Genomic DNA, 18,642 nt, shown 5'->3' on the forward strand with positions numbered 1-18,642 from the left:
ACTATCATACAGAAAATTCACAGCCACAGCAGGGTGCACTATTATTTGACCATTAGCATCAGTGTATTGATAAAAAAACAGCTGCTATTTTTCTGCAACCATTAGGGTTTGGTTATCTCTATGATGTTTGCTCAAATCAAGAACATCTTCCCCGACGGTAACAAGTTCTGGGATGTGAAGTTTGAAAGATGAAGACCTTTATCGGGCAGAGGGGAGCTTGTCAAAGATGCTTATCCTTTGCATTATGGAAATGTAGGATCTCTGTGTTTTTTCACATTTCACATTTAAAATGTAAGTCCAACACTGAGTCAGGCTTCTTGTGATTGGCAGTGGTGATGTTTCGTGTGCAGTATGTTCACTTCGTACCTGAAGCTGCATGTTGGTCTGAGTGAGCTCTTCGGCTTTCTTCTCTAACGACATCACCCAAACTTTCCTCTTCTGTCTGCATCTCGTTGCTGCCGCTCTGTTCCGCTCAAGAAACTTCCGCCTACGTTCATCCGGATCCTCGTCCACTACCCGTCTGCGACGCCCGCCACTGGGAGGCGGAGACTGCATCGTCTGCGTAGGTTGCATCTGCTGGGTTGCCGGTGACATCTGAAAGACAGGCAGGAGAGTTACAGCATCACTGATCATTCATCTCTGATGAGTTTCATCCAAACCAGACTTGTAGCTGGCCTGACACACCTGTAACACAACCAGCCACCTGTCTGCTCCCACAACTCTCTTCAAAAAGAGCACCTATACGTATGAACCTCCCGCAGCTTTTCCACGTCTGGCAAATTCCCCAAAAACAACATCTGGTTGTGCCATGCGCCCCCGTGAGCTGGACTGTGGGCGTCGGCAGCGACAGAGTGAGTGAGTGACTGGACTGATTCACCAGCCTGCCCACCTTGTTAAAGAGGTGTCAGGAGGCAGTTTTCCACCGCCCACTTCCACTCAGACTAACACCACCAGACACAGTCAAAAGGCTCGTTTCTAAAACTGTACATGCTCTGACAGATCTTGACATATTCTTGGCAAGGTCAAGTGTTTTCAGTCTTCAGATCATTACCATTTTATGAGGACCATGGAAAATACAACTTGTTTTAATGGCCGCCGTGCATACTGAGAGTGTTGTTGTAATGCCTTGAAGACACATATGGAACATAGGGTGAATTGCATGTCTTGATGTCCTTCCATTAAAATGCCTGGTAATGCATAGGATGTCAGACAATGCAAGGACAAAGTGTCTCGCATCATGTTGTTTTCAAACTTTGTATTAAAATTAAACCAAATATATTCATAGCTCAGATGTTCCAGGACTTTTAGCCAAGGCTGTCTCTTCATCATCAGTATTTATAAAACTTCTTCTGTACATTGTGGCCACATAACGGCAGTTTGGCGGCGAAGGATGTTGTCAAGCATATTCTTTTAAAGGACAGTCCAGAGAATCTTTTATAAATGGCCACTTTATGGCCTCCTTGTGACCCTTTCCCTCCATGGCAGATGTCCAACACTGACCTGAAGCTGACCAGCCTCAAAGAAAAAAATTACCTTTGAGAAGGCTGCCAGGAAACTACTTGGCATTATGGCTGCAGCGGGGGGAAAATGTCTTTGTCTGTTGACTGACTGTGAGTTTGAAGCATCATTTCAGCTTTACTTCTGCACTAAACCACTAATAGCTGGCTTGAAAAAACGCTCCCAGGGCTACTAAAATGATGCCCTGTTTTAGTCATGGTACCTATACAGTCTAGCTTTTGAGAGGTTTTAATGTGCAGTGTGGTCAATGTGTTATTGAACCTGTGGCTCTGCCTGTGAGCCATCTAAAAGCTTCATTTCTACTGGGAATACAACTTGCTTACATGTGAGGAAGAGTGCATCGGAGGGTGCGGTGAGGTCTGGTGTGGGTGCCCAGGATGGAGGTGGGGATTGTGGGAGTTGTGATGGGGGTTGTGTCCCTGCGGGTGATGGTGTCCGCCCTGGCTGTGCGCCTGGCTGTGGTGGTGATGCCCGCCGTGGTGCTGGTATGCGTGGGGAGGCGGTTGCAGGTGCTGGTGCGGGTGTGAGTGCATGTGATGGTGAGTGCTTTGCTCCTGCCGCGACGACATCATCTCCATCATGTGGCCCATGGAGTTCATGTTGCCGTTGGGGATGGTGCCGGGTGGTGTGAAAGTGCAGCCTTCAGCCTCTGAGAAACAAACAAAAAAAAGACATATTTTGAATAATTTTCCATGCATGTTCCAAAGAAAAGTTGTCCATGCCTTCATCTGTTAGTAAGCTGATTATCAACAGTTACAGAGCGCCCCAGTGCTGACTGGTGGATGATGAACGGCTCCATAAATCCAGATGTCAGGAGAACAAATCAAAGCCACTTAGCCTGTCCTCTGTCTCTCCTTCAGTCTTGTCATTCCCCTGCTTTACCTTCCTTGATTGCCATCGCACCAGTCCCTCCTCTTCATACTCCTAATAGCCTCTCTCTGCTTTATGCATATGTGTGTGTATGTGTGACTGCTCCTGCTGGAGGTTTGTTGCTTTAGCCGTGCAGTCTACTTAGCTCTGACTGAGCCGGTGTCTGTGCACAACCTCGGAGGGAGACCAGAGAGGGGCTCTCTCAAGGTGTGCTTGTTTTCCTCGTGTTTACTGAATGCACCTCTCCTCAAGAGCATGTTTTTCTTGGCATGGCTTAAAGACAAACACAGGACCTGAAAAATTCTAATCCAAATATACAAGTGCCAAAACATGTCCTCAGGGCTTCACCTGTTGTATACAAACCCAGACAAAACAAAAAAAATCATGTCTGAGCCTTTTCATGAATCATTAACTTTTAACCGCTTTATGTATAACAGGCTGAGAGAGTGTTGAGTCTGCGGATTTAATGCATCTTTTTGCAAAGTGCTAATGCAAAAATACTTCAATAAACATAAATAAACACTGAAGCCTAGTGTTAGATCCTCTCTGCAATTCTTCAACCTGTGACTTTTAGCAACAAGTGAGCAACAAAACTGAAACAAACGCATCCATTTCAACACTCCTGTTATGAATTCCTCAAAGTTTTCTATTCTCTTTCCCAGTGCGCTCTTCCTCTCTCTGTTCCCTTCCCCCTTCTCCCAGCTGCTGTCAGCGAGTCCACGCTGCGTCCAGGGCTCCATATCGTTTAACAACCTTCACATTCATGATTCCCATAGGGAATGGCATCCAGCTGGTCTGGATCACTACGCTACGTTGTGACCAGAGCACAACACCAGCACTTGGCTCCTCTCTCACACTGTATATGAGTGGAAAGCTTTTTTACCAGCAGGGAGGAGGCTCTTTTAAATAAACCATCTTTGTCTAAAGAGAGTTTACCCTTCTGGTTTGTGTTATACTTACAAATTACCAATATGTGTTAGGTACATGATTTACAAGAAGTCTTGACTTGGCTTTCCACACACAGTGCATGTGATACAGAAGAGTGCACATGAAACCAGCACAGAGAAATTATGACCTTGCCAAGCCTGTTTCGGCTGAGTGTAGTTTCTACTTGTCAAACAGAGATGCCTGACATAGTGAAACGGCAACACATTTCCACAGTTATATGATTCGACTTTTGTCTTTTGAATGTTTCTTTACACTATTTCTCTTGATGTTCACCCCCCTGCTTACCGCCCTCCACACATCCTCAGCAGAATTCTCAGAGGCCACAGGTTTCATCTCTGTGACCATACGACAAGAGTTAAAATACCACAGAGTCTACACTAACACACAAACAGGCCTGCAGCTGTCCACAGCATCACAGTCATACTGGGACTCACTGAGGATAACAAACGGCAGGGATAGGCTTTAAATGTGAAATACTCTCACTATAAACAGTGGAAATGACGTGTTTTCCTGTCTTTAAACTGTATGTCCACCTGGACATGAGATAAAGAATAGAGAAATAACAAACAGCTATGCTCCTAGAACAAAAGACATATTTAAACAAGCTTACAGATATCAATCATAGTCACCAGTGTTGACAAGGACGTCTTCCGTGTATCGCAGGATGAATTCTGCAGCTGACAGCCCTGACTAAACACCTTCCCTTCAGCCTTCAGCCTGTCACTCAGCACCTCAGAGGTGAGACCCACCTCTCTTGTAAAAGAGGAAACCAATCAGGGTTTGACAATCTCCTGCCACTTAGTCGCAGAGTTGCAATCACCTGAATGGACCGAAGCCAGAGGAATCTACTGGCTGCCTGTCTACCGCTGTGCTGTGTTTTTAAGGCCCTTGTAAAGATGTCTATGTGCAGGTTAAGATGCTCATCTGGGGCTGCCTGAGCCGCTGCCAAGCAGGCGCCAGGGGAGAAGGACAGAGAGGGTAAAAGGGAGGCGAAGGGGGGACACTGAAAGACGGAGAGAGAGAGACCAGGGGTGGGGATGGGGGGGTGGGGGGTGGGGGGATTAGATGGCTTCTTGTGTCTCCTCCCCACACACCATCAGCCTAAGACAGCAAGCGCTCATTTATCAGTGTCTCTGAGAGCTTTCCAGCTGGCGGTGCAGCGCTATCTGTTTATTAATTGAATTAGCCTGCATCCGAAGAGGCCCAGGAGTGTCAGAGTACAGGGGGAGGTCAAAGAGATGAGGGGCCAGGATAGAGGAAAAGAGGAGAAAAGGACCATGTATGATCAGAGGTCTTTAATCACACAAACAGTGGAGATCCCAACAGATTCACCAAACAGCACTTGATGCAATGCAGGTTGATATTTACACTGTTGATCAATAAAGAAACCCAATGGTTTCAAGAAATATGGAATATTAGAACTACTGCAAGAAGGGCCAGAGCGCTCTAAGCGTCCCTCATACAGCGTCTACAGTCTTCGTCCTACTTCCCACATGTCCTGTCTCTCTTCAGCTACCCTATCAAATAAAGGCAAAAAAAGCCCCCCCAGACATCAGACTGGGCCGACATCATTTTAAAATGAACGCATCTAACCAAACAGTAAAGTCTAAAGAAAAAAACACAGATCACATCGTGTCAAAAAGAACTTTCTTACCGTAACATAGACTTATTCCTGAAACTACCTCTGCACCGGTGCCTGCTACTACTCCATCTGCAGCTGACTCTCCATCTCAGTTAAACCCTGCTCAGCCAAATCTTAAGTCTTTGTATCCAGAACCACAGTGACGCAACTATGGGACGTTAGCAGAGCGATGATGAGCAGGCTGTGATTCTTAAACACCTTCATCAGGTCCCTAATGACTCTTTAACACATGGTTGTATTTCCCCAGACTGTGCTAAGCACAAGAACTTAACCACCACGTGCACTTTCCTCTAATGACACACACACATGCATATAGATTTCTCCTGCAGCAACATGGCCGCTGCAGAAAACAGTCATTAAATCAGTGCAGGTGTTAGCCTGTGGTTGTAGATAGCATACTGTCTGTCCTAGCACTGTCTGCTCAGCTGTTGTTGGAAAGAAGGAAAAAAATATACATATTAAGAGGATGATTAGCACATGACACTGTAAATACACAACAGCTTCTGTCAGGATAAATCTATAAACTAGCAGGCCATTATATGTAATCACATGCATTTGACACTACATCTCATGCATCATCTAAGTGTACTTTAAAGTAGTAAGCCTATTGATTTTCCATTGTTTAAACACCTCCCCTGATTCAGCCATCTTTTGCCCTGAGGCAAGCTATCTCCTCTCAAACCTTTGCCCCCTGACCTCTTCCCTCCCCTCCCTTTCTTTAAAGCTTCTCATTTATGTGGTTTCAGGGATACCGGGTGATCACCCATTAATGATATTTATTAATGGCTACTTCCTCCCTGACACAAGCAGGGGGTCTGAGTGATGTCCCTGTGAGTGCTCTGGGCACATCCTGAGAACACACTCAGGTTTCTCCTCGCCAGATGACTTCATATCTATTAACCCTGGGAGGAGGAAGCAGGAGCACGGAGCAGGTACAAAGGGAGAAAGACCACGCCCCGCCTCAGGATGGGTAAATCAAACCTGTTGAGGTCAGGGTGAGCACTTTTATTCCACTTAAAAGTGGAGCAGTGTGCTATCAGGAGACCTGTAGCCCTGTGGCGCCTTGCTGCAGGTTAGACAGATTAACCAGTCTGTGGAGTCAGAGTTTAAGTGCAAAAAGATCACAGTTTTAAAAGGATACCTTCTGCTTCACATAAAAGAGTGGACAGAGACACGTCAAAGCTTCTGTCAGCTTTTTTATTAACAGTATGGAAGCACAGTGATCTAACGCGGTATTCATAATTGCTTTGACGCTTGTACTTTAACTTGACCAGGCTATTCTCGGCATGTTTTATTTTAGACCTATTATGGGATAGCAGATTTAAATTTGGATTTATTACAGTTCTGCTTTTTGATTCCTAAAAGCAACATAACTCAATCATCATTTAACTATACTAGGGTATAGTTATAGGATACTAGGGTTTAAAAAGACTTCTGTAGAAATTGAAGTATCAACTCAAGCTTTTTACTCAAGTAAAAGTGTAAAAGTACTGGTTTCAAAACTACTTAAAGTACAAAAGTAAAAGTAATGTAAGGGGAAAAATGCTATTAAAGACAAAAGCTTAGGCTGCGCCACAGGGCCTATAGTGCACTACCCCACCTCCCAAAAAAAACTTTTTCTAAAGGCCATAATTACTATAATGTTACATTAATATGTTAATGTTGAAATATTTGGGTTGCAACTGTTTCAGCCGCGTTCATGCCCATTGAAAATTAACGCATTTTTCGTACAATGCAAATACATTAAAGAACCATATATGTGTACTACTGAGCATTAACATGTTTCCTGGAGCGGAAGATATGATAAGTATCTGCCCTATAAGTTATGTAATCGTGCTAAAAGTCAAACTTCACAGGCATGTTATCAATAGCCTTTATTGGAATGTCAATGTACATAAATGTGTTTTTTTTAACGATGACAAGCCGGAATGAAAACAAGCAGAAGTGAAACAGGAGTAACGAGGCCTTTTTTAAAATGTAAGGAGTAGAAGTACAGCTAATTGTGTGAAAATGTAGAAGTAAAAAGTCGGCTGAAAAAGAATTACTCCAGTTAAGTATAGATACCCAAAATTTCAACTTAAGTAAGGTAACAAAGTATTTGTACTTTGTTATCTGACACCTCTGTTAGTGACGCAGTACGTCAATAAAGTTCTAAGAGAAGGATCGATAGGGCGATACTTCAAGATACTGCAAAGTGCAGCACATGTGGCAAAGACATTTGATGCAAGGGAGGAAGCATGTCCAATATGACAAATCCTGTACTTCAACACAGTGAGTGAAAGGTATTCAATGTGCTGCCATCTCCTGCTCACATAAACGCCCTGGCCACAGTGGCAGCAGCTGTAGCAACGTCTCGTCACACTCAGATAAAAAACACAGTTGAGATTACTTTTGCACTCAAATTGAGGCTAAAGAATCAACGTTAAGGGAACACCCCTCCAACTTTTTTGTTGATCTATCCTTTAAAAAAGTAATGTTTCTTTTAAAAATGAAGGGAAAGAGAAGAATCCTTGTTAAAGTTGATGGATCACTTTTTTCCGCAACGATCTAATTTTTGTTAATGAAATTTATGTTATTGTTTAACTCTCCAAAAATAATGGAATTGTAATCAAGAGTTGAAAAAGACTGGAATCAACATGGGGAAGTGGAAGAGGAACCAGATTGGGAATTGACCTGAGTCAAACCATATTGGCCCAGGCTGTACACATCCTAATGGGGATTCTTTGGCTTTTGCAGCCAGCCTCGAGTGGGCACTCCAGGAACTGCATAGGCTAACATTTATGCTTCATATTAAACTTGCTCTCTTTGAAAATAAAACAATAAAAGTATATGTTATATTTTATAGTTGTGACTTTCCTGGCTGTGTTTTTGTGGTTCTAGCCCCCCTCACTCCCACTCTAAACTCAATATGGGTTCACCATCTTTAGTTGAAAGCAGGAGTTTGGCTCTGCTGTGTTGCCAAGCACTCAGAGGATCTAATTCCATTCTCCCCATCTCCACCACCACCACCACCACCACCACTACTACCCACCAGTGCCTCTCTGCAAAACCCACTCTCTGTGCCCTAAAACTCCACACCCCCATTAGTCCAATTTTATTAGATTTCCCTCTCGCCCAGAGAGGCAGTAACACCCCCCCTCGTTTTTCTCTCTCTCACACACACCTCTTCGCTGTTCCTCCACCCCCTCGCCCTCTGCTTGCCAAGAACTGGGGACTGTTAAACTGATTTCCTCAGGGAACGCCGAGGCAGACAGTCTGATGGGAGCTATGGGCTCTTATGTCGCCCCCTCTCTCGTCTCTCTTGAGTTCTGGGCCAAGCAGATCAGAGTCGGGCTGAACAGAGCCTCCCTGTGGTTCCAGACGCAGACATGAGATGCACATAGACTGTCTGTGCTGCCAGGACCCGACACTTTGGTGGTGCTTTGGAGGTACCGTAGTGGTGTGGGCGCAGTAAGACACACACCCACTGAGGAGCGTGCTCCAAAAGCATGCGCTCATACACTTGGCAGCTTCTCCACCCCGTCAAGTTAATGGATGGCCCTCTGACTCCATCTGTATATCCCCACTGTTCCCTCCATTGTAAAGCTCTGCTCTGGTGTAGCCTACATGGTTATCACTACACACAGCAGTGCCACAATCTTAAACACAGACAATACCTCAGAGTGAGAGAGCCAGACAGATCATGAATACAATAATTAACCCCAACAAATGTCTTAATTTGTGGCTTCAAAAGCCACAGGCAGTTTATGTCACACCTTGTTTATAAAGGAAACTGAAATGTGGTGAGTAATCAAATATAGGTACAAGGATGCTTGTTTATGTTGGTTAAAAACAGACCCTCAACTTCTGTCAATCACTTATGTGTCAACTGTAATCAGTGCCCCTTTATATGTTGAGGTTTTCCATTCAGAACTTTTCAAAACATCTCACATTTCATAAATAACACATTAAAAGTTTATGTTCTTGAACACTTCAAAATGGCAGAAAAGTGTTTAAAAGAAGGCTGTTAACGTATCTGGTTTGACATATTGTGAAGTAACCGAGCAGATTAACTCAGACTCCTCTTTATCAAACTAAAAATCTCTGAGCTGACAGGCTTTTTGAAGCAGCCCTCCAGTGTTTGAGTGGTTATTTTGGTAAAGAGTAGTTCAGTCACTGCCGAGACTCCAGGGGGGCTCATGGTGGCTGGACCAGTCCAGTCTGGCCCGTGTGGTGATGGCAGCTGGTTTACCCAAGCTTGGCTGGACTGGAGCCCCGTCCTATTGACGGGCCCTGAACCATGACCAAATGGCCTTCACATACACGTTCCATCAGCACAGCTAAAACAACATGCAGTCATCCAAAGACAAACAGATGCGACACACTGCGCCACGATTCTTACCCTCGTCTATAACCCCACCAACACATCGTCAAACAGACACGCACCAAGTTAGCCATAAATGCATATACACAAACACACACACACACACACACACACACACACACACACATACACACACACACACACACACACACACACACACACACACACACACAAGTGCCAACATATACAATCCTTGAAGACGCTGCTCTGGTCTTTCAGCTGTTAAAGTTTGTTGGCCTTATATTGACATTCAAAGAATCTAGTGACATGAGTTGCAAAGGTTTGATTTATTTCAACTAAAGAACTAACATCCCATCTATGTGTTTTTTAAATCCTTCTAATTGACTGATTGAACTCATTAAGATGTTTCACTTATAGGGATAATGATTCAAATTATTACATTGCTGCTATGGTGTAACAAAGGCTTTATATTGATTATTTTTATAATGTTAATGAAGACTGTCATTCCAAAAATATACCCAATTGAACGCATCATGCATGCAATCAATATTTGTTATATAAACACCATGTATTAAGAATTGTCAGATACTTTTGAGAATGATCACAAAACATGCCAAAAGGATGACTCCAATGTAAAAATACATAGCCATTCCACCAGTCGCCTTTAAAGGTACAGTGTGTAGAAGTGGGATTAATTAGCGATTTCTAGCCATCAGATTCTAGAATGTAACGCTCCCCTGCTCACCCCTCCTGCTGGTGAATTGACGGTGATCTTTGAGGACAAAAAGCTCCTGTGATGCATGATAAGTATGATCCTCCATTTGTAATGCGCACAACAACAACAACAACAACAACAACAACAGCGTCCAGCAGCCCTCACTAAAAGCAAAACATCATATGTTACTATAGTTTGTCCGTCTGTGCTGCTGTAGAAACAAAGTGGTGCAAGATGGTGGCCTCCAAGGAAAGAGACCCACCTCAGTAGATATAAAAGGCTCATTCTAAGTTACAAAAATAAAATGATTTTTATATTTAGGTGATTATATGCTAATTTAATAAACATACTCATTTCTACCAAGTCTGCTCTAATAAATGCTGCAATTATTACACACTGTACCTTTAAGTGAATATACTGGTACAAGGGTGACCTGTGTGGTTGATCAGTGGTGTGTTGAACATCTCCACGTTCTTAAATCTCTACACTGGCTTCCTGTCTGTCAGAGAATAGACTTTAAAATCCTGCTGATGGTTTATAAAGCACTGAATGGTTTAGGCCCAAAAAAATACATTGCTGATCTGCTGCTACTGTATGAAGCATCTCGACCTCTGAGGTCATCAGGTACTGGTCTGCTTTCAGTCCCTAGAGTCAGAACGAAACATGGTGAAGCAGCGTTTAGTCATTATGCACCACATATCTGGAACACACTCCCTGAAATTTGTACGTTCGCTCCAAATCACCTCTTTTAGACTTTTTTATTTGCCACTGCCTTCCAATTTTAGCTTATTTTAACTTGCTTTAAATGCAAATTTTAAATTTATTTTTAATATATTTGTATTTTTCCTTTTCTTTTCAATGTTTTATTATATTTGTCATTTTAATTGTGCTCTTTTAATCTTGTCTGAACGTTTCAAAAGGTTTTAATGTTTGAATGTAAAGCACATTGAGTTGCCCTCGTGTATGAAATGCGCTATACAAATAAAGTTGCCTTGCCTTGCTAAAAAGAACCAATAATGTGCCAATCACCTTTAGTGTTCTTTTTGATTTCGATTACAAACAAATCCTTTCAGACAAGAGACAGAACAGCTTGTAACACAGCATGTCCATTTACTTTCTATGATTGTGTAGTTTATTTCTCTGTGGTTCAGACAAATCAAACATTTCTGCATTACAGTGGAAACAGAGAGAGAGAGGGCCCCCTCTGTGGTCTTTTTCCAACACTGATAAACTGGCAGACACACATTGATCCAGCAGCTCGTAACTCCTGCTGAACCGACTCATCTCCACAGTGATAGAGAGGAACCTTGTGCGGTTATCATCTGCAAAACTTTCTTTGCATCCAAAACGCTGACACGCTGGCGCTTCAGGCATCTCTGCATTTTAGTGTATCTTGTCATGTCTTGTGTCCTTGTGTGACTGCTGTATCTTGCACAGCCACATGTTTACTTAACCAACTACACATGCTGTATGTACATAGCAGATCTGTATCAAGTACTATGTGCAAACTTATGCTTCATGGTTTGTTTTGAAGTTCACAGATGTGTTTTGACTCCAGGGACAGTGATTGCCCGAGAGTTTGCCAATGCACTGAAAGTAAGCAATCATGAGCAGCATACAGGGTCCATATGCACATATTCTAAAGCTGCACTGAAGCAGCCCGCAGATTCAGCTGTGCTCTTAGCTCACCGTCCATCTCCGATGACATCATACCCTGACAATGCCACCATTCATACAGATGTTGCTTACAAAACCTGCAGTTAGACCCCTATTGTGTGTGCTGCTCCTCCTCATAACAAGAGGTTTAGACAGAGGTGCTCCTCTACTACACTGTAGGCAAATGAATGGAACACGTAATGTGTTACCATGTTAGCTAATGGTTTAAACTGCTTACAAATGACTTCATAGTGAAGTAATCGCTCCATCAATCACCATGTAGCAGATTTAAGAACTGACACATCCATGGCGGCTTTACAAGTTTTCTTTTCTTTGAATTACTGAACAGAAAAAGTAACTTTCTCTTTTCCCTCTTTATGGCTGCATCGGGCCCAACTTGATCTTTAAGCCTCATAATTGCCATGCCTTCTGCATTCCTGTAACTACACCGAAACATAAGAGCAGTAAGGGTTGTGTAAATGAAATGTAAAAAAAAACCTGCAGAAACACTTTGATTATTGGTCCTCCTGTGTCTTATGAAATGTTTCTTTAAGAGGCGCGCTGTTTTTTTCCCTCCTCAAGTAAAAAGGAGTACATTTAGAGCATGCCAGGAATTATGTCATCCACCCATCTAGTGCCAGCTCCACAGCCAAGAGGGCTGCAGCGAAGGAACATATAGTATTGTTTACCTCATAAAATACTCAGCACCTAGCCTGATGCTTAGTGACACTTTTATTGTCCTTAGTAACAATGTAAACAATAGATTATTGGAAGATAATAAATAGCACATTTTCATACACCGGCCCCTCTGTCTGAAATTAGCAGGCGAGCAGGATGTGTGGAAAGCACGGAGCTGATTTAAAAGGGACACAAAGACAATGTAGAATTCCAGCACTTTTAAAAGGGTCTCACTGACAAGAGCTGAATCATGCCCTAAAGTTGGCACTCGCAGACATTGTTTGGAATCTGCTTGATAAGGGCGTGTTTGGGCTTGTTTCCACTGTTACAGATGAGAAATAATAGGGAACGTCTTTCATCATACAAACAAAGGTATCAAACCATCAGAGCAGGAGAGGAAGGTTTTCTGACGGTGTGCTACCTAGAAGTGTTTTTCAGAGCCAGTATCTGTGGAGATTCTCCTCTCTGCCTGAACATTGTTATTGTGATGTGTCCTGGACATTTCTGGGTGTTAACCTCTGTGCAGTGGATGTGCAACTTCCAGCCCATAACAAAGCGCAGGCTGTAAGGAGGGGACTCTAAAAACTAGGAGATAAGGTGCAAGATCAAAACCACCCATCCAAGTTGGATTTAGTTGTTGATTTGGGGGGAGGCGGGTCCAACATTGAAAGCTAAATTGCTACGGTTGTTTTGCTTTTTTTGAAGTCACTTGCGTTCAGCAGTTCACTCAAAATACAACTTGAATTAAATCAAAGATGTAGGTTGTTATCTGTAAAGGTTAGCATTACTTTACCCCTGCATAGACTTTTTGCATGCAAAGCTTTCACTCCAACAAAAGCCCTTCTAGGTACAGCTGTTTTAAAGTAGCATCCTCTACAAACACTATGATACTGGCATTGGATGGCTGTTTTCAGTTTGTCTGTATAAACTGTATCTGTCCCTGATAAATAACCATACAAAAAGCTACCCAATTCAAACACACTTGCAGAGCGTGCAGAAAGCGTGCCACAGTACAAAATGCCAAATTGCTTTTGTGGATTCTTAAGCCATGTTTACTTTTGACTTACATCAGCTGGTTGTGTGAGGCTGTTGATAAAAATCCCTTTAACAGCTGTGACTGAAGAGTATATTTCAGCTCAAACTTTTCAACACTTGGAGAAATTACATGTGGTTGTGAGGTGACCGCTTTATGTTACAAAAAGAAGGTAAACCTCGATCAATTGTGCAAAAACAGAATGGTGTTTAGATGAGTGCATAAACTAGGTACGAGACTTTCTGCATGTGTTTGGTTGTCCATGTGACATCGCATGAAGAAGATGACAGAGCTGGAGCGGTCTGTGCGTTTGTGTGTGTGACTGTTCGCGAGGCCCTGTGGAGAACTGGCTCTGAACGTTGATGTAATGCTTTGGCCGGCGTGCTGTGGAACTTGGCTTCCTCTCTGCACCGTTTCCTCTACGCGGTGAGGGTCAACTATCCCACAACCTCCAGCGCACAACACGCACCGTTCTATTCCCCAGACCACAACAGAGAAGAACACAACCACACCCGGCACCACGAGCACCCAGTCCTTCACAAGAAGAAAAACACTTAAACCAAAACTAATAAAACACTCCAATCTCAGCACAAACCCTCCCAGACAACAAGCTAAAAGCAATAAGGGAAAACACACAGTAACTGCACCATCGGGCTTTGCTGCACCACTTAAACGATGGCACTTAGGGAGAAAATCAGAGATAGAAGAGAACAAAGATGGGCGCTGATGCAGATACCGTCTCTGGCCCATAGAGCACAAACAGAGAGGTTAGAGCAAGATATGAGTCCCCAAGGGGCCACAGCAGTCCTTCTGCTCATTAACTATTTACACCAGAGACAGGCCGCCCTGCTGCTCTGGCCCACCACAAAATCAATTAGCCTTCATTAGCCCCGTCTCTGAGCATGCTTTCTCTGGCAGGGGAGGGTTAACCCTGCAAAAGAGGCCTCCAGTTACCCCACAATATCAAACAATCACACACATACATACGTGCATACATGCATGCCCACATGCAGAGAAGAAAAGGAAAGCAGGCCGAGCAGATGTCCTTTCATGCCACTCACAGAGAATTTGTCTAATTTCTCACTCGCTCGCTGTTTGGTGTCTCAGATTATCAATACCATCTCTCGCCCTTCAACTCCCCTGCTCACCCTGCCTGTCTATCTGTTTCCTTCATGTCTCTCAAAGTCCCACTCAATCCCCTCCTCTGCTCTCACAATGTAAACGCTGAGCAGAAAGAGCGCGTCCAGGTCCGTGCCTCGGGGGTGTGGGGTTACAGTGCGGAGATTTCCCATTGGCGGAAAGTCAACATGGTCGGGGTAATGCGATTAGAGCTGGATTGAGAACGTCGCAGGGGACACATGGGCCTGATCATGGCCCAGTTATCCGATAGCACGGCCGTATTTATCGACTTGGCCTGGGTGCGGATATTAGAGACATTAGAGACGACGTCTATGCTTATGAAACCCTCACTGGAGATCGCACTCTGATAACACAATTAGTCTCTCACTTTTTGTCCATAATCATGGAATTCCATCAGTTGCGTTCAGACATCAGGGATCTGAATCTCAATTGATCCACATTTGGTTGCCGTGCCTTGTGTCCAAATGGCTAACTAACCAGAAAGTTGCCGTGTAGAGGGGCCTGTGGCTGTTTAGTGAGTGGGTATGCTTAAGTGAGGCCTAACAGAGCATTTACAATTCAATTACATAGAAAGGATGAGAAAAAAAAAGTAAGATGTGTCTGGATGACGGCCAGAGGAGAGATAAGCCTAATACACTAATATTGTGTTACCCCAGCGTGTTACCATAGGAACAGTTGAAGAGATTCAAAAGACTACAAAGACGATCAATCTTGAGAGAGCAGGAGGAAGAGGGAGAATTAAATGCCCTGGGAATGCTCCCGCTCTCCTCTATCAGAGCAATAACTCTTCTAATGACCTCTGCTACCTCCTCTCTCTCCCTCTCTCTCCCTCTCTCTTTCTTTCTGTCCAGTAAACTTAGCTATCAGTGAACCTCTCCAAATACAAAGAGCAGCCAATTCTTTTCATTATGGGTTGTGATTTTTTTGATAACCACTCATTTATGCAGGGCCTTATCCAGTTAAAGAATTATTTATTTTGAAAACAAACGTTGGCTGGCTGTTGTGTTGCTACAGTATTTATCAGCTCATATCAACTTGACTGTAACTGTTAATCTGTTTGACATAGGAAAATTCATGAGGGTTATAACCGATTATGAAACAGTGTCAATTTAATAAAGATGCTTTAATTTTATCCACAAAAGAGACCATTGGTGAGGACTTCCTACCTCTGTTTGGCAGCTGGCTTACAACAACACTCTTTCTGTCAATAGTGTTTGCTTAGTATTATGAAAGCACAACATTTCAAGATTGTGATTTTTTCCCTAATTTTGGTGATGTCCCAAAAAAATTTGTACACAACCAAATCTGGCTGTATGCTATCATCATAAGTGTTTGAATGCTATGAAAACAAAATTGACTTCACAGTTATCAATCTTACATAGCCACAAACAGAGCCTCATTCCTATGCATCCTGTGAACAGCTGTGTTTGAAAAAGAACCTGTGCTGCTTTTTGACCCTCCTGTTATGTTGCGGGTCAAATTGACCCTTTTTAAAGTCTATTTTAGGCTAAATGCCTTCCAAACCAGCTAAATACAGCATAAAAATCTGGGCACCATGTGAAAGAAGAGGTGTCGTGTTCATTTATCAACATCACTTGATAAAAATAAAAAAAATTCAAAATGTAAAATGTAATAAACAAAAATCTATGTCATGTCAAACTATTGTATTTAGGTCTTTCAAATGTACATTAAAAAAAGTTTTAACATTAATTTGAATGAAAAATTAGTGAGTTATCCTCAATGAACCATGATCTGTTAGAATTAAAGAACACCAATTAACTAAATCTGGATTTAAATGGTTAGTTATGGGATTAAAAATTTGATTAAATTTTTTTTTTTCGAGGTTCTGACACTTTTGTATAATTGAATATGCCCCGGGTCAAATTGACCCAGACCATTATTGCTGATCTTGAGAAACGAACATAACAGGAGGGTTAAACAAATGGAAATACTGGAGACATGCGTCTGTTCAAAGGGCTGCTTGAGTAGCTTTACTCAAAGCTATTATATCAATCTGGCATCATTCAAAGCTTTACTAACCTAAAAAGTCAGAAGTTTCCTTCAGCTCTTTTTTAACTTCTTCAGCTTTCTAAACATGTCTCGTTTCTGTCTCTCCACTCTCCCAGCTAAGCCTCGTTCCCTCTGCTCTAACTGGCTGCTTTGTGGAGGATGAGGTCATTAGATTTTTCCCCCGCTGTGTTAAACTAGTGCTAACAAGTTGCAGGACCTACAGAACATGTTCTGTACATTAAGATATACATCAGGCAGTCGGTGGGCAGCATAGCCACAACCACATAAAGGGTCCTTTATTCCAGCCAGAGTCTCCAGTGCTGGACTGGCAGGTTCAGACGCAGCTTTGATTACACCCCAAATGATGAAATCCACACAGACCTAAGAGCACAGCTTTGCTGGCACAGCACAGTGGAAAAGAGAGTTGCAACACTATGAGCTTGAGTGTGTGCACTTGTGCACATGTGTCCAGAAATGTGTATGAATCCATGTGAATATATGCATCCACTCACCAGTTTGGCTTCTGAGTGCATGGAGGGAATGTGAGTGGAGGAGCAGGAGCTGCTGTGGGTGGGTCCCTGCATACCCATCATATTGGAGCCCATAGACATCTGCCTCTCCATCTGAAGAATAAAACAGCATATCAGTCATACTTGCAAGTGTAGACATGTTGTTTCTGCACCACAAAACTTTTTCATACAGTAAATAATGTTTGAGTCTACAATCTCTGCAACTAATGGTGTTTTTATATCTGACAGAGATGCTATCACTGTTATGACAAAAGAAGCATTAGCACCTAAAGCATGAGACCCATCGTCCTGTGAAGTAAGCTGTTGGGGATATGATGAGAGAGCATGAGAGCCTGATTTCACATGACAGGCTGCCCTGTGCACAGCTCTGTGTGATGATAACTGGAGCTGACCCAAAACAGGAAGCCAGCACGAAGGGACTTAACACAGGAAGCCGGTGCAACAGGGGTGTGTGTGTTTCTGATGATAGTGTGGTCAGACTACCCACCAAACCCCAGCCCCTCTCAGAGCAAAACATGTAAATAAGGTGAACAAGCTGTGAGATGATGTGGTTTAAGAGTGTGAATGCATTGTAATCTATGATCTTGCGTGTGTTTGGTTAACGCCTGCCTCTGATCGAACCTGGTCAGTGTGGTCTTGTGTCACTACTGAGACCTGAATGCGAGTAAATCAGCTAGGTCAGCTGATGGAGGGTGAGGGGTCAGCATTCACTGAGCTGTATGTGCAGGAAAGAGGAAACCTCTGTGTGTCTGCATGAACATGTGTGTGAGCTGCTGTGGCCTCCCAGCTGCTAATCTGTGTTATATGTGGAGGTCTCCAAGGGGAATATCCCCTCTCCACCCTCCTTCTGCCTGACCCCCCTCATCCCCCTGTCCGCAGAGACTTAGGCCCAGAACCTGACACACAGCCTTAATTGCACTAAGTGTGTTTTGTGTAAAAATATCACCCAAACCTGCACCCCTTTCCTGAACCGTCAATCTTCCCAAAAATCGCTTAGCTCTTAATTTAATAAACATGGGAGGTTTTTTTTTTCCCCATACCATAAACATAGGCCGTCTTGTGTTACAATGAGAACACATGTTGTATCATTAGAATCATGATACGAGGAGCTTTCTGGGGTTGTTATCATTCTCTGCTTCCCAATTCGGGTCCACTAAATCTTTTAGTGTTAATTACAATAAGGTCTATGTCCAAAGCCCAGCGGTAGAATCCTTCATTTCTGCAGGATATGACCTGCTCATAAACTGTGGTAAGTCATTCCAATGTTGATAGAAAACTTCCAAATCTGTGAACCCACATAGCTCGTGTGCAGTTTCAGCTGACACTCTTGTCACATATGAGTGAGTGCCATTGCTCCTGCATCTCAGTGCAAAGCAAGCCAAGTCTCTGTGTGTCCCGTTGTTGTACTCACAGGCATCAGCACGGCGGACGAGCCGGGCATGGTGGGGTCTGGCAGGGTTCCAGGCATGGAGGCAGGCAGAGGCTGTCTCTGTCTGTTTCGTAGGTGCAGTAGTGAGGACAGAGAGCCGGGGACAGGCCTGAGGAGACACACAGAGACAGACATTCAGAAAGCTCCTG

The 18,642-nt window shown here is 43.3% G+C and overlaps 1 protein-coding gene across 1 annotated transcript in view; it reads right to left on the reverse strand.

Annotated features, from left to right (window-relative positions):
• creb5b (cAMP responsive element binding protein 5b) overlaps window positions 1-18,642 on the reverse strand; it is a 52,029-nt gene that overhangs the window by 3,841 nt on the left and 29,546 nt on the right. The window contains 5 exon segments of the mRNA XM_034697413.1: window positions 367-594; window positions 1,842-2,137; window positions 2,140-2,167; window positions 17,047-17,157; window positions 18,476-18,602. Of these exon segments, the coding sequence (XP_034553304.1) occupies window positions 367-594; window positions 1,842-2,137; window positions 2,140-2,167; window positions 17,047-17,157; window positions 18,476-18,602 (790 nt within the window).

This window comes from Notolabrus celidotus, chromosome 12 (genome assembly GCF_009762535.1).
Source record: "Notolabrus celidotus isolate fNotCel1 chromosome 12, fNotCel1.pri, whole genome shotgun sequence".
In the NCBI taxonomy this organism is placed as follows: Eukaryota; Metazoa; Chordata; class Actinopteri; order Labriformes; family Labridae; genus Notolabrus; species Notolabrus celidotus.